Source organism: Gobio gobio, assembly GCF_949357685.1.
Source record: "Gobio gobio genome assembly, chromosome: 22".
Taxonomy (NCBI): domain Eukaryota; kingdom Metazoa; phylum Chordata; class Actinopteri; order Cypriniformes; family Gobionidae; genus Gobio; species Gobio gobio.
This window is the reverse complement of record NC_137118.1, coordinates 40,193,160-40,209,580: the sequence shown is the minus strand read 5'-3', so window position 1 is coordinate 40,209,580 and position 16,421 is coordinate 40,193,160. Positions and strand designations below refer to the sequence as shown.

Genomic DNA, 16,421 nt, shown 5'->3' with positions numbered 1-16,421 from the left:
CCAACTCCATTAGGAGCGATCTAACTCCATTAAGCAACACCTCCAGTGAAGCATGTAAAATAAATGGGTATTTGTTTCTAAGGCAATTCTAATTTCCTTTCCTCTAATGTAACAACTCCTCCAGATATAATAATATTGAGGTCTGTCTAAAACTTACTCGCTACGTATGCTACTTACTTCAATTAGACGTTCTGCACACAGTCATAAATGTGGCTCGAATAGTTCACCCAAGAATGAAAATTACATTTTGTCATCTTTACTCACCCTCATCATGTGTCTGCCCTACTGGAATATCACGTTTGAACTGATAGCTGTGTTTTGGAGCATGCTAGTCATTAGCATTCTGTGGAGAATGAACAATGTTTATGTCTAAGCGGTTCTTTTCCATACAATGAAAATGTTGAGCTACGAAATGTCTGGAATTGAATGCAAACATAAATGACATTTGATATCTAATTGAATAATATATGTTATATGTTATCCTGTTATTTTAAAATAACAGGAGTATGACAATATGTTCACTTTTTTGTGAACTAGTCCATTAAATCAATTAGATGTTATTGTTTAAATCACCCTTGTGTCATTCCAAACTCTTTTCTTTCTTGAAAGGAATGCTATAAAGGAGATGTTTTAAAGGTTCACAGGATTTTACCTGTTTTTTTGTTTTGTTTTGTTTTGTTTTTGCACAAGAGGGACAAAAAGCACCATAACTTTGGCTGACGTTGTGGCAAGGTTCTCTCAAAGTTCATAACAGAATCTTTGTTCAACGCTGTCTGGTCTTTAATGTTCTCAAAATGTCATCACAAAAGCTTTATTTTTCTGAAACTTTCTTTTAAATGTTACAACTTATTGTTTCAGAACTTTCAGAGAATATACACCGGTCAGGCATAACATTATGACCACTGACAGGTGAAGTGAATAACACTGATTGTCTGGGATATATTAGGTAGCAAGTGTCAAAAAAGTCCTCAAAGTTGATGTGATAAAAGCAGGACAAATGGGCAAGTGTAAGGATTTGAGCGAGTTTGACAAGGGCCAAATTGTGACGGCTAGACGACTGGGTCAGAGCATCTCCAAAACTGCAGCTCTTGTGGGGTGTTCCCGGTCTGCAGTGGTCAGTATCTATCAAAAGTGTTCCAAGGAAGGAACAGTGGTGAACCGGCGACAGGGTCATAGGCAACCAAGGCTCATTGATACACGTGGGGAGCGAAGGCTGGCTTGTGTGGTCCAATTAAACAGACGAGCTACTGTAGCTCAAATTGCTCAAGAAGTTAATGCTGGTTCTGATAGAAAGGGTGCATCACAGTTTTGGGGCTGCATAGATTAGTCAAATCGAGCATCTGTGGGATGTGCCGAACAAACAAGTCCGATCCATCTCACAACTTACAGTACTTAAACGATCTGCTGCTAACATCTTGGTGCCAGATACCACAGCACACCTTCAGGGGTCTAGTGGAGTCCATGCCTCGACGGGTCAGGTTTTTGCAGCAAAAGGGGGACCAACACAATATTCGGAAGGTGGTCATAATATTATGCCTGATCGGTGTATGTTCCTTTAATGTTTTCTCCAACGTTCGCATTACAAAAAATGTTTTTACGAAAACATTCAAAATAATATTTTCGTAACGTTTATAGAACATATTTGTTAACTGGGATAAAAGCAGACGGTCCATAATCATAATGATAGCTTTGTGTGAGGAATATCCAGACACATTTCAAGCATAAATGAAAACCCATTGGTTCTTGCATCTTGTAACTAAATGTGTCGTGCCAATTTAAAATATGCTCATTGGAAAAGATTTGTACACTGTATCGGAGCTTGACAGTCATTGATTTTCATTTTGGGGTGACCTAAACCTTTAAAATGGCCGTTTATGAAGCAGGTAACATTTCCCTACTGTGATCCTTCTATGTGTTTCGCTCTCTCTCTCCCCTCTCCATCATTCCTGTCCGTCCATTAGAGCGAGATGCTCCGGGTAGGAGGCTGACCTCCTTACCAACACTGATATAGTCCCCTGAGAGACACGCGCCCCATTTAGACATGCTGACTGAGGACTTTCACCGTCTTCTCTCAAACTCTGGACTCTAAACTCAGCTCCTCCGTTTCAGACTTCACATCAGACAGTCAGGATTTCAGAGGGATTCGATTCCATTCAACTTTTAAACAGGGTCCTGGCACGGCACGCTGCGTGGATGAGCAATGAAGAGAAATGTCAGACTGCAGGGAGACACAACAAAAAATAGGCTATTTACTTTGCTTACAAAGGTGCAAGGTTATACGAATAATGTTGTATTCTAATTTCAGGCCTCAGAAATGTCAAAAATTGGCTAAATGTAGCAGCCTTCTTCACAATACCCGACCAGTGAGGGAAAATATTGAGTCTCACACACACACCTACGCAGCTGGAGACAAAGACTCGCAGACATGCTTGAATAGCAATCCTCCATCTGCAAGCACAAGCTACTTGTACACGCGATTGTTAGGAATGCAAAAAGAAATGGCAGCAGAGGGAAATATGGTTTGCCTTTTAATTATGATGATATTGTCACATACATATCCTGAACAAATCCTGGTATTTACAGGTTCTGTAAAAGACTGCAGAATGCAGATCATCTGAGCAACTGCAATTAGGATAAATGGAAAAGCTAACTGGTCGCTCTCAGAGCATTTCAGTGATATAGGTCATATAATATGGACATTTTATGGTTGGTAATAAAAACAACAAAAACAAGAATTACAGTTTTGTATACACTTCTATTCAGTAAGATTTTGAGAAAAGTCTCTTAGGCTGCATGTATTTTATCCAAAATACAGTAAAACAACAATTTTGTGAAATATGACTAAAATTTAAATAAACTGCTTTCTGTTTGAATATATATCGAATATATATAAATGAATATGTCTTCAATGTCACATGATCCTTCAGAAATCATTCTGATATTTCTTTAAAAACCATAATATACATTTATTATTATTATTTGATGAACAGTAAAGTTCAAAAGAACAGCATTTATTTGAAATACAAATCTTTTGTAACATTATTTACTGTCACTTTTGAACAATTTAATGCATACTTAATGAATGTTTTACTTTCTTTGAAAAATCTTCCTGAGCTCAAAGATTTTTAATCGTAGCGCATGAATAATTCATTTCAACTTATTAATACATTAAAGGGTTAGTTCACCCAAAAATGTGGACATTAATTACTCTCCATCATGTCGTTCCAAACCCGTAAGACCTTCGTTCATCTTGGAAACACAAATGAAGATATTTTTGATCCGAGAGCTTTCTGGCCCCTCCATAGGCAGCAACATCATTGCAACGTTCAAGGCCCAGAAAGGAAGTAAAGACATTGTTAAAATAGTCCATGTGGCTACAGCAGTTCAACCTTAATTTTATGAAGTGATGGGATACTTTTTGTGCGCAAAAAACAAACAAAAATAACGATTTCCCTGAGTTTAGAGAAGAAATTGTTGAATACATTTATTTTTGTTTGTCTTTGCACACAAAAAGTACTCTTGTCGCTTCATAAAATGACTATTGAGGGGTCAGAAAACTCTCAGATTTCATCAAAAATATCTTAAATTTGTGTTCCCAAGACGAACGAAGGTCTCACCCGTTTGGAACGACATGAGGGTGAGTAACTAATGACAGAATTTTCATTTTTGGCTGAACTAACCCTTTAAGTTCACAAGCTAGCTCCACAATGCTCTTAAAGACTTGGTGTCTTGAATGTTTAAGCATTAATAACAAGACTCTTGAACCGTCTTCGGCCCCTTTGAAACCCTCAGCAGGGTCACAGGTGTCCTCTTCACATCGCCTGGGTGAGTGGAGTCAGACGGACAGGAAGATCAGAGCAGGTCGCTACCAATGGAGCTTCAGTCTGGAGCGGACACCTCGGTGCAGTAGCTCAATGGGACGTCCAGTCCGACGACGGGGCCCACAACACTGAGCCAGGTCACGATATAGTTCACCCTCCTGAGAACAGATGAGATAATCACACTGGAGTGCGTCAATTTGAATTTGTTTTATATCTAATCATATCTCTCTAGCTAAATCGATGGATATGCCAGATCTGATAATGAACATTTAGGGCTAAACAAGACAGATATAAAACTATCAGAGGATATAACGCCGTTTTAAAATGTTAAAAGGAACATTTCCAGATCAAATAAAATTGGTATTGAAACCATGCCCTTCATTACCACAGAAAATAATGTTGATTTTTCCCTCATTTAAAAAAGATGGGGTAAGTATTCTGGAGGGTTTAAATGCAGGAATGCAAATCTTGCATTTTTTATTAAAGCATGCACATAAATTATAGTTAATGTAAATTTGAGCTGTAAAAAAATCGAATCATCTTTTTTGTGGACTTTGCTTGGTGGATACAACTGATGGATATACACTCGGTTTCCTGAGGCTTACATGATATTAGGGTAGCACAATATATCGAAATATCGCAAATTTACATTTCGCACCGGCACGCAATATCTGAATGATTTTAATAGGCTACTTCAACATTGTGAAAAGTGTACGTTTTAGATCGACGCATATAGCAGAGAATAGACTGGGCACACGACTGTTACTTATGTGACTTGCTTGACGTTAAAAAGAGTTATTAAACGCAAATAACTTGCCAAAAACAACTTGCTGTCTGGAACGTGCACCGAAACGTGCACACAAGCGTGAAAAGCTCTGAAAGCGTGTGATCCCTTCAGTTCGGTTTCGTGTCTTGTTTCACACTCAAACTGTCAAATACACACACAGTTATGTCAAAATGGCTGTCTTGATGAGTATTCATGTAAACACAGTCGGTTATGCTTTAAGTGAACGATATCAGTTGGGGAAAGAAACCGAATGCGTGTCAATAGGATCCGTGCATTAGGTTTTAAAGTGACAGCCTGCTAATACAGTAAACCTGCCGCTGTCTGTCAAACAACACAAGAACAAGAGAAAATCACTCAGTACTCTTGGCTGAATAACCTTTGTAGCTTTATTATGTATCAGTGTATATTTAATTCATGTGAAGATTACTGTTTTTACTTCTTATTTTTAACAACAAAAGATAAATAAAAATAAAAATAATCGTCCACCCCTAGTTCAGGATGTTCTTGATGTTAAGTTTTAGGTTGATAAAACTGTTACCAAGTCAAGCAAAGAGTTTTTGGTATTTAAATATTGGCATATTTTTTGCTAAAACACTGCTCTCAGAAGTTGTAGCGATGCTTTCTTTTCCCAGAAAGAATGTGAAACACAAACGGTATAATTCTCAGTTTTTAAATACTTTTTAAAATAGATTTTACACACTTAAAGCAATATCGTATCGCATATCGCATTATTTAACAAGGTATTGCATATCGCATTTTTCTTCAATATCGCACAGCCCTACATGATATGCAATGAAAAAATATTGTATTTGTATATTGGTTTAAAAGAGTGTTCACAAACAGCCCCTCAAATTAGTTTATAATACATTTAATTAATTTAAAATTATTATTTAAAAAAAAGAATATTACATTAACTATTATGCACTTTATAAAAATGTAATATAATTCAAATTTTATATATTTCATATAATGCAAGTAATTTATATATTATTGGAATTTTTCCTAAATTAATGCTACAATGCTTTATGGATAGTTAAGTCATGTCCTACCCACTATATTTATGCAGATTTGAACCTAAAGACTGAACATTTTAGTAAGCGATTTCATCATAGTTTCATGCTAACATAAGTAATGTTTAAGTCAAACGTTACATTTTTCAAAGCTTATGCATAATTATTTTATATTTTAAACATTTATTCGTTACGCTGTTTGACTGCCTACTAGGAATCCACTGGAGAAGCCGAAAAATATTTTCCATGGTATCCAACAACAAGCTAGTCGACATAATTTCATAGCACAAACAGTAGAGCTAGCAACACTAAAGTCATAGGTTTGATTCCCAAGGAATGTGCATCTAAAATGCTATGTAAGTGGCTTTGGAACTTCTCATCCAGTAGTGGAAGTGGCATGTGTGATAAATGTAAATGTTAACCCAGAATATTCATTTCACAGAATGCATGACTACTAAAGCAGCAGTAGAGAGAAACTCACTTGTTTTCAGCTTGTGCCAAATCCAGAGCAGGTTTCATAAACTCCTCAGTGCGACATGGATGAAGCATGAAAAACGGTTGGCCCAGTAAAGGATGTTCCTGCACACACACACACACACACACACATCGTTCAAGCTCTTTGTTAACATCTATTCTGACCTCATTTTTTATTAGGGACAGGTTCTCACTGTCACACGCTGCAATACAGACATTAAACCAGCGCCGCAACATGTGTTTTTCCATCTTAACTCAATGTTAACTAGTCACACGATACTTTTCATTACCCAAATTCAATTACGCTCAAAGCTTTGGATAAATTAAAAAGAAAATTACGAGGCAGACTTAAGCAAATCTGCCGTGCAACACATGGTCTTCATTGGCACCCTGCTGAGCCGCTCTCGAGTGAGTCTCGCACACTGGAGGGCACTCATGCACAGCAGAGATGGAGGAATGTCCCATCCCATAATAGCACACCATCACGGACAGCTTCTTATGGAGCATTGGAAGAAGTCATACTTAGGAAGAGGTTTGGAGCAAAGGCAGAGGAACAATCTGAAATGTGAGCTGAACATACAATATAAAACTTCTGTTGATTCAACAAGAAACAGCTTTCACAATCTATTTGACTTCCATAACCTGATGTAATCTGAAACAGAATATTCATAAAGAAAAAAACAATAATGTAGAATTAAATATAAATCCACAAATATAAATTGTCATTTGTTGTTTAAAAAACTGCTCACAAAACACCCTATTTTCTTTTCAATTAATATTAATTAATAATTTTAGTATAATTGGAATCAATAATTAAAAATAATAATTATTCATTGTAATATTACAATTGATACTTATTATTATTTTTAAAGTTGGTTGTAATATAAATAATTTATATATTATTTAAATATTTTAAATATATATTGCTATACTTTAAATTATTTTCATTTTACATTCATTTAAATTATATACATCGATCAGGCATAACATATGAACATATGACATATGACCATATGATTATGTTGGTCCCCCTTTTGCTGACAAAACTCGACAGGTCAGAGGCATGGACTCCACTAGACCCCTGAAGGTGTGCTGTGGTATCTGGCACCAAGATGTTAGCAGCAGATCCTTTAAGTCCTGTAAGTTGCGAGGCGGGGCCTACATGGATCGGACCAAGCCTGCAGCGCTCCTGTCAGAAACTGAAGCTTCCGCGCCTCGGTCACCCCCCCGGTGGCTGGTCCCAGTATAGCTCCTAAACCCCGCCTCTCCATGTATTTTAATGGACGCGAGACACACTAAACAATTCAATTACACTTCAAATAATTCTTTCCTAAATATGGTTTCTGTCATTTTAGGCAGTTTTTATTACGATGATTTCATTTCAAGTGTTCGTTTTTTAAATAAGTTTAGTTTTGGTGAGTTATTTGATGCTATAAAAACGGGGGGTGTGACGTCATGATGTGACGGGGTGTGACGTCATGACGTCAGACTTTTTTCTGGATTTTTGGGAGGAGATTGGAGCTTTAGCTTTAATTTCTACATTTCTATAACTGTTTATTTCACACCAACATAATGAATTGTTCTGCATCTGTGAGAGTGTGGGCGGGCTCTTGATAATCGCGCCTCTACTTCCTGTTCTCTACTGCGCAACTCCAGTCCCGAGATCGCTACTGCACAGACTCGGTCCCAAGATGTCAGCGCCGTGAGCGGGCCTACGAAAGCTTTAACTATGGTCAGTGGAAGTCAATGAAGTCGCGTCGCCCATATTTTTTTACGGTCTATGGATCGGACTTGTTTGTTCAGCACATCCTACAGATGCTCGACTGGATTGAGATCTGGGGAATTTGGAGGCCAAGTCAACACCTCAAACTCGTTGTTGTGCTCCTCAAACCATTCCTGAACCCTTCCTGCAACAAACTTCGATGCACTGTGTATTCTGACACCTTTCTATCAGAACCAGCATTAACTTCTTGAGAAATTTGAGCTACAGTAGCTTGTCTGTTTGATTGGACCACCCGGACCAGCCTTCGCCCACCACGTGCATTAATGAGCCTTGGCCGCCCCTGACCTTGTCGCCGGTTCACCACTGTTCCTTCCTTGGAACACTTTTGATAAATACTGACCACTGCAGACCGGGAACACCCCACAAGAGCTGCAGTTTTGGAGATATTTTAACATCCAAGTGACATATTCAATTGCATTGACTTGAGAACCAAGTGGCAATTTTAACACAAGCCAGTCTGATAAATGTTTTTGTAGATCTACCATTTGACCAGCAACTCCAGAACCAGAACACTAATTTTTGGTGGAAAAGGTGTAAGTGTGCACTTTGAAGACAACTGCAGAGTCAGAGGGTGCCATTTAGGACAGAAACTTTTGTGTCAGTAAGCACCCGTTTAATCCAGTCATCCAAAACATCAAAAACTCTCCTCTACTCAACAAATAAAAACAACCTCAGTGCACTGTCACCATCTGCATTAAAATTCACTACATCAACTGTCTGGATCCATTGCTCTGTTACCGTTCAAGCACCGAAGACATGCTGACTCTTCAAATTCCCTCGACGACACCGCACTGTTTGCATCAGCGGGATAGAGTTGGACTTTTTCAGGTTATTTGTGAATAGCAATGCCATCGTGTTCCTATACTGCGGCACAATTCCAGCTCGGTCAGTCAATTATCACGACTTCATCTACAGGTCTCAAGGGAGAACAGAACAAATCACTATGCACAACAAACTGTTCTGAATGTGGAGACTAAACACTGCACTTCAGTGTCTTGTTCTGTTGAAATAGACTTCTGTAAAATACATACACGCATACAGATCACATTCTAATTCTAAGGGTGCGTTCACATATGGCATGTTTGGTTTGATTAAAACGAACCCTGGTGTTTAGGGTGCTTTCACACTTGGTTCGATTGCCCCTGCCCCCGCTGGACTGTGTTCATATTATATTATTTGGGTCTAAACCGGGGTGCGTTTGCGTCATCAAAGCAGCAGCTGTTTACCCCGTTGCTTAGTAACGTCAGCAAGTGTAAAGGCCTGTTCACACCGGGACGATTTTCGCACGCGTTTATCGCCGACGTTTAACGCCTCGGGACTAAACAATGGGCGCCAATGTGAGTGTTCACACCGACGCGCAAAATGCCAGGCGTAAAAGCGTCATTTTTAAAAAAACGCCTCGGGTTCGTTTTTTTATTTTGACGCGGCGCGTAAAAAACTGTCCGACCAATGAGATCGGCGCTTTTGTTCACGTGCCTGGAGCTGCTGAAGTGACAGTAAAACACGACTTGGTGGCGCTCGAGCACAAAACGGTCTTGCCGAGCACACATTGATACGACGAAGAAGTAGTAAGTAGACAAAGAAGAAGATGAACTGCTAATGCTGCTTGCCAGTTAGCTAAAAGTGTGTGAATGGTTTTGTCCATATACATAATATGTCTATGGTTTTGGCAAGCACGTAAATACTGTCTCTCTTCTCCTTCTGTGTGACAAGCGAGTGTCAGAGGCTTAAAGTGCCGCAGCACCATCTTGTGTACCGGGAGCGCATCGACTGAATGTGCACGTTCACTCGGCGCAGCGCCAGTGAAAATCGCTTGGGTGTGAACCAAGCCTGTAGTGCTCCAGTCAGAAATTGAAGCTTTCGCGCCTCGATCGCCCCCCGGTGGCCGGTCCCAGTATAGCTCCTAAACCCCGCCTCTCCATGTATTTCAATGGGCGCGAGACACACTAAACTATTTAATTACACTTCAAATAATTGTTTCCTAAAGATGGTTTCTGTCATTTTAGGCAGTTTTTATTACAATAATTTCATTTCAAGTGTTCGTTTTTTAAATAAGTTTAGTTTTAGTGAGTTATTTGATGCTATAAAAACGGGGGTGTGACGTCATGATTGACAGCTGAGATTGACGGCTTCTCTGAGTGAAGTTGTCACTGAGGCACTAACGGACTTTTTTCTGGATTTTTGTGAGGAGATTGGAGCTTTAGCTTTCATTTCTACACTTCCATAACTGTTTATTTCACACCAACATAATTAATTATTCTGCATCTGTGAGAGTGTGGGCGGGCTTTTGATAATCGCGCCTCTACTTCCTGTTCTCTACTGCGCAACTCCGGTCCCGAGATCGCTACTGCGCAGACTCGGTCCCAAGATGTCAGCGCCGTGAGCGGGCCTATGAAAGCTTCAACTTTGGTCAGCGGAAGTCAATGGAGTCGCGTCGTCCATATTTTTTTACAGTCTATGGTGTGAACACTCAAGACGCGCCGAAAAACTGACTGAAGACTGAAGTTTCACGTGGAGCATTGGGAGATTTTTTCCTGAATTATCGCTGGTGTTGCTCAACAAGAGATTAAGTTAAGTGCACCTATAACCATTAAATTACTAGGTTGTAAATCGTTTTAAAATTAAAGGGTTAGTTCACCCAAAAATGAAAATTCTGTCATTAATTACTTACCCTCATGTCGTTCGACACCCGTCAGACCTCCGTTCATCTTCGGAACAGAAATTAAGATATTTTAGTTGAAATCTGATGGCTCTGAAAGGCCTCCATTGACACAATGGCACGGTTCACTCTCAAGACCCTTAAAAGGTACTAAAGACACATTACAAAGTCCATCTCACTACAGTGGTTCTAAAATAACTATGAATCGGCGACAATAGTTTTTGTGCGCAAAAAAACCCTAAATAACGACTTACATTGTGATGACAATTTCAAAACACGGCCTCATGAAGCTTCGAACCGTTATGAATCAGCGAGTCGATTCAGCGGTTTGAATCGCCAAATTTCAGCGGTTTGACACGCAATCCGAATCATCATTCGGCTCATTGATTCATAACGCTTCGAAGCTTCATGATGCCGTGTTTTGAAATCGTCATCACTATGTAAGTCGTTATTTAGGGTTTTTTTGCGCACAAAAACTATTGTCACCGATTCATAGTTATTTTAGAACCACTGTAGTGAGATGGACTTTGTAACGACGTCTTTAGTACATAAATTGAGGCAGCAAAAGCAGTATCGGCTCCAAATATCGGCAGCCCGTATCGGTCATCGGTTAAGGCTGATGAAAGAAAATCGGTATCGGCACCAAAAAAAAAATCCATATCGGTCGATCCCTACTTTGAATCATTGGTTTTGTTTCCAAAGCTTCAGTACGTAATGGCACGTGCGTCTATCTGCCGCAAATGTATGGCAAATGCTCTAAAGAACGCTGAAGACGAGCAGAAATGAGATCTACAGCTCTCTGCTTGCAGTACGTCAGCCACGCTCGGCAGGAAAATGAGTGAAACACACACAAACACACATTTTGATCAAATCATACGTCATTAATAATGGTTCACTTCCGCGATTTAGTACGATTGCGTTCACATCAGCAGAGAACCGTACCGGAGTTCACATGAACCGAACCCCAGACCACCCTTTTTAAGTGGACTCGGGTATGGTTCGCAGGTGCACACCCGAGTTCGGAAGACAGCGTTCACATCATCCAAACGAACCGAACTCTGACGTCAATTGAACCCGGGTGCGCACCAAAACTGCTAGTGTGAAAGCACCCTTAGTGCGGTTCATTTGAAGCCTGGTGCGCACCAAACAAGCGGGCCGAGGCCGCTGAAAAGATGGGTCTCAGCCCGCTTCCAAATGAACTCTGGTGCAGTTCGAATGATATATGAACGCAACACGGACCAAAGACATGTAAACAAATAAAAAAGAGGGAGTCGAGGACATTTTTCCCTTAGTGTGAAGAACATTTTAATAATCTAAAGGACCTTTTCACCCCTGTATGTAATGAAGCTTTTGTACAATTGAAAGATTTCATGTGCGTTAAAGGTTCTTCATTGAACCATAGATGCTAATAAAACATAATAATTTGGTTCTCCAAAGGACCTTTTAGTGATTAGTTCTTAAGTTGGTGATTAGTTGGTGCCTGACAAAGACCTATCGGTCGAAACAATGCAATGCAATAAATTCGAGCAGTTTAATCAGTGTGTGGGCATCACATCTGTTTTTTTGCTTGTTCTTTCTTAGTGTGAAAAACATTTAATAATCGAAAGAACCTTTCTCCGCTGTAAAGAACCAGTTATCCTATTGAAAGGTTCCATGCGTGTTCAAGGTTCTTCATGGAACCATAGACACTAATAAAAGACAATCATTTTGGTTCTCCAAAGAACTTTTTAGGGTGTGTTCACACTTGTAATTTAGTTTGCTTGGTTAATCTACAAATCTGTAAATCCGGGTCCCCCCTCAGAAAAAACAACATTTAGTCCTGGTCTGCTTGGCATTCACATTGGCATTTTAACACCAACCTAAAGGCATAGGGATATGTTTACAACCTGATTGGTCGGCTTTTATGATGTATATTTCAAGACGGAACTTACCAAACATCCAAAACAATGCTGTGTCCTGGGCTAAATGCACTCGTTGTATGTGTGTAGCCTACATATGATGGTATTTTGACAAGCTACTTGTGAAGAGCTTATAAAATGTCAAAACAGCAGCAGGAATCCCTCCGTCACACACACAAACGAAGATCTGCTGCAAGGAGATGCGGTTCTGGAGCCTGTACAGAATTGAAATGGGCAACATAATGACTATGACGAGAAAAAACAGGTGTGCTTGAGAATTTTGTTTTTAGGGTCGCTTCTTGTGACACCCGTTTTTGGTTCTTTTACATGTCTTTGGTCCGTGTTAGGTTCATATTTCAGTCGAACCACACCAGAATTCGTTTGGAAGCATCTTTTCAGCGGTCTCGTCCACTTGTTTGGTGAGCACCAGGGTTCAGATGATAGCGTTCACACTTATTGAAATGAACCGCACTAACAGAGCAATCGCACCAGGGTTCGCTTTAATCGAACCAAACATGACAAGTGTGAACATACCCTTAGTAAACAGTTTTTTAAATATTTTTTTTTCTTACGGTGCCTTCACACTTGGTTCGATTGCCTGGACCGAATCCCGCCTCCCCCTGCCCCGCTGGACTGTGTTCATATTATATTATTTGGGTCCAAACCGTGGTGCGTTTGTGTCAAAGCAGCAGTTGTTTACTCAATAGCTTATTGACGTCAGCAAGTGTAAAGGCAGCAAAATGCATAGCGTTGCTCACCTCTCTTTTATATTTTTGTTTTTGAATCATTGGTTTTGTTTCCAAAGCTTCAGTACGTAATGGCACTTGCGTCTATCTGCCTCGAATGTACCTCAAATGCAGTGAACTGTACCGGAGTTCACATGAACCGTACCCCACACCACGGGTGCTTTCACACTTGGCCCATTTAGTTCGGTTGAATCGTACTAGAGTTCATTTTCCCCTTTGGTGCGGTTCGTTTGGCCAGGTGTGAAAGCAGCAATCGCACTCGGGCAGTTGATAGATTAATGCTGTCTTCACGTGCTCTCGGAATTATCGTAAATACGAGTTTCCTAGGTAAAAATTGCACATGAACGCCCTGACATTTTGAAACTTGAATGCAATGAGCTCGTAATCAGAACTTCAAAGTCGGAATTATAACATTTCCGATAGCACGTGAAGGCAGCATACAAACTACAAAGAATACATCTTCCTTTCTTACGAATGACTTCAGTGCCGTTCTTTGTTCTTTCCTCAAAGAAAAGCTTAACTCCAAGTCTTTTAGAGTAGCGGCCAAAACCGATTTGAAAGATGCTGATCGTCAGCTTCTTTGTTTACCTGTAGCACGCAGAACCTCCGCAACTCCGCTTAGTCATTATGTTAAGCCCGCCCACCGACTCTATACACGATGTGATTGGCCTGACCAGAGTTTGGTTTTTCCAGCTCTGAGGTCTACCGAGAGTTGCTAGACTACACTCGCAGCAAAATACATTTTCTGCCACTAGGGTGCGTCTAGATTTCTAGGCTACTTTAGCATGGTAGCTCGCGGACAAACTTGGAGAAATTTGGTCTGATGACCATATTAGGTCCCAACTTTTGAAAACTCACAAGAACAGTGCGATCTTCGCTTGAAGTGACGAGCGATGCGCGCTCGCCGTTTGCAGTGCATTAGAATGTTGTTTTCAAGCCGCATCTGCACTTCATTATAGAAATGTATTGTTTGCATATTGTGGTGTATACAAACAATGTAATAGATTATGGCCAGGGACAAAACCAGCCCGCGCAGTTTAAGAAATACGCCATGGCCAATGAGTGATGTGGATGTTGTCATGTGACTGCATTTTGGTTCGTTTCAACTGGTTCGGACCAAAGCAATCAGTGTGGTGTGGAACCAAAAAAGCGGAAAAATGCTACAATGTATAATTATTTGCCCTGGGTTCGGACCAAATCAACCGAACTAGAGATGTGAAAGCACCCTAAGTGGACTCGGGTACGGTTCACAGGTGCGCACCCAAGTTCGGAAGACAGCGTTCATATCATCCAAACGAACCGAACTCTGACTTCAATCGAACCCGTGCGGGCACAAAAACTGCTAGTGTGAAAGCACCCTAGTGAGAAGAACATTTGAATAGTTTAAAGAACCATTTGTGCAATAAAAAGGTTCCATGGATGACCAAAGACCATTATTTTTAGAGTATGGCACGTTCGCACTGTTCTCTGACCATTATTTATTGAGGCCTTCTTGGGTCCTCAAGAGAGAAGTGTTCTGCGTTGTCCTAATCTACTTTGCCACCTCCATTATTGGTTATGCTAAGAGAGCGATTTGGGTTTAAGAAATTCGGGGAGATAAAGAGGAGAACGAGAGATACAGTATAAGAGGGCAAAAACAGACAGTGCAGAGAGAAAAGCGAGAGATAAAGAGAGAGAGAGTCCATTGGCGTCACTGCTCGTAAGGCCTTGATGTGAGTCACTCGTGTTTACCTGCGTCAGATGCGGCAGTGTTACATCTACCCGAGCACCTCAAGACCCTCAACCCTTCCTAAGTCTCTCCCTCTGCTTTTACTGCGGTCCCTCTCCTCTAATATCCTCCACTGCTTCTAATCAGCCTTTTTCTGCATCTATTTTTACACTCTCTCCATCCATTCACCATCTCCCTGTAATGACGCCGGAGATGGATCTGCATCCCTCACAGCCTAAGGCAAGCAGCACTAAACAACAGTTTTTCCATACGATCCAGGACATCTACGAGGAGGGAACGCCAGCTGTCAGTTTGATCCATATCGCAGCATATTATGGCCAAGAACCGCCTAAAAAGACAGGAACAGCCATCTGATTGTCATGTAAACCGACCAATCACAGTTAAAGTAGGATGCGTTTACACTGTAGGTTGATGCACAACGTTTTTCCATTAGCAACTGAAACTTTTTTTTTGTTATTTTAAAATATTTTTTTTAATCTAATTAATTACATCATGTGCTGATTAATGAATCGCAAATTAATCACACATCAAATTACCCCAAAAGCTCATTTAAAGTTATTATTGTGTCACATGAGAAAAGCATCAAATAGACATTAAAAAATTAGCTTTTTATTTAATTCAACATGGAATTTATTACACATAAACTTTTAGGCTACAAGGGCCATTTTTCCCCCCAGAAGCTACATCTGAATTGCCATTTAGATATATTTACAGACCAAAGCAGTTTGGTTACTAACATTCTTCAAAATATCTTCTTTAAAGGGGTCCTATTATGCTTTTTCACTTTTTCAACTTTAGTGTGTAATGTTGCTGTTTGGGCATAAAAAAGATCTGCAAGGTTACAAAGCTCAAAAGTCCACTCCAAAAGGAGATATTCTATTTAACAGAATCCACTTTCCAAGAACTAAAACGGACGACTCATTTGGACTACAACGGGTTTTTTCTTGATCTTATGAAGTCATAATGTTACTAATTTAAATAATCCCCACCCACGGAATATGCAAAAAGGGGACGAGGCCTGTCTGCGTTAGAAAAGACCGTGTTGTCGCTATGTTGAAGAGACGCTGTTTTGTCCACCCCCTTTCCAAAACTCATTTGTTTGACCTTCCTAACTGTGCGTGCAAAACTTTATGGTAATGAGCTATGACACGGTTCGGCAGTAACCAATCGCAATGTAGAAGTCCTCCGCTTGAGAGGATTCCAGAGAACGCGGTCCTGTAAACTTTGGTTCCGACCATATTAGTACCCATGCAAAATGGAGGAGAGGTTGATCATTGCTGTTGCGGGTTTGATAAGAAGGTGCGCAACACTTGTGTGGCTCAACCAGGCATCAGTGGGCGGAATTGGTGTAAATAGCCTTAGCCTTAAAGCCACAATATGTAATTTTTCACCGCTAGAGGTCGCTTTTTCAAAACAAAGGCATAGCTTGATGACACCCAGATTTCGGGGAGCATTTTTTATGCCGCAGATGACCGCTTCCTCTTCTTTCACTCATGGTTATGTGGGGTAACGCA

The 16,421-nt window shown here is 40.2% G+C and overlaps 1 protein-coding gene across 2 annotated transcripts in view; it reads right to left on the bottom strand.

Moving 5' to 3' along the window:
* Positions 1 to 683: 683 nt before the first annotated feature.
* The window catches only part of atg10 (ATG10 autophagy related 10 homolog), a 40,412-nt gene continuing 24,674 nt past the window's right edge, over positions 684 to 16,421 (bottom strand). Inside the window, exons 6-7 of one of the 2 annotated variants that reach the window (XM_079804915.1) lie at positions 6,100 to 6,197; positions 684 to 3,979 (exon numbers count right to left, since the gene is read on the bottom strand). In XM_079804915.1, the coding sequence (XP_079661041.1) occupies positions 3,880 to 3,979; positions 6,100 to 6,197 (198 nt within the window). In that variant the 3' untranslated portion in view covers positions 684 to 3,879. The remainder of the gene's footprint in view (positions 3,980 to 6,099; positions 6,198 to 16,421) is intronic. The other variant, XM_079804914.1, reaches the window with a different exon arrangement.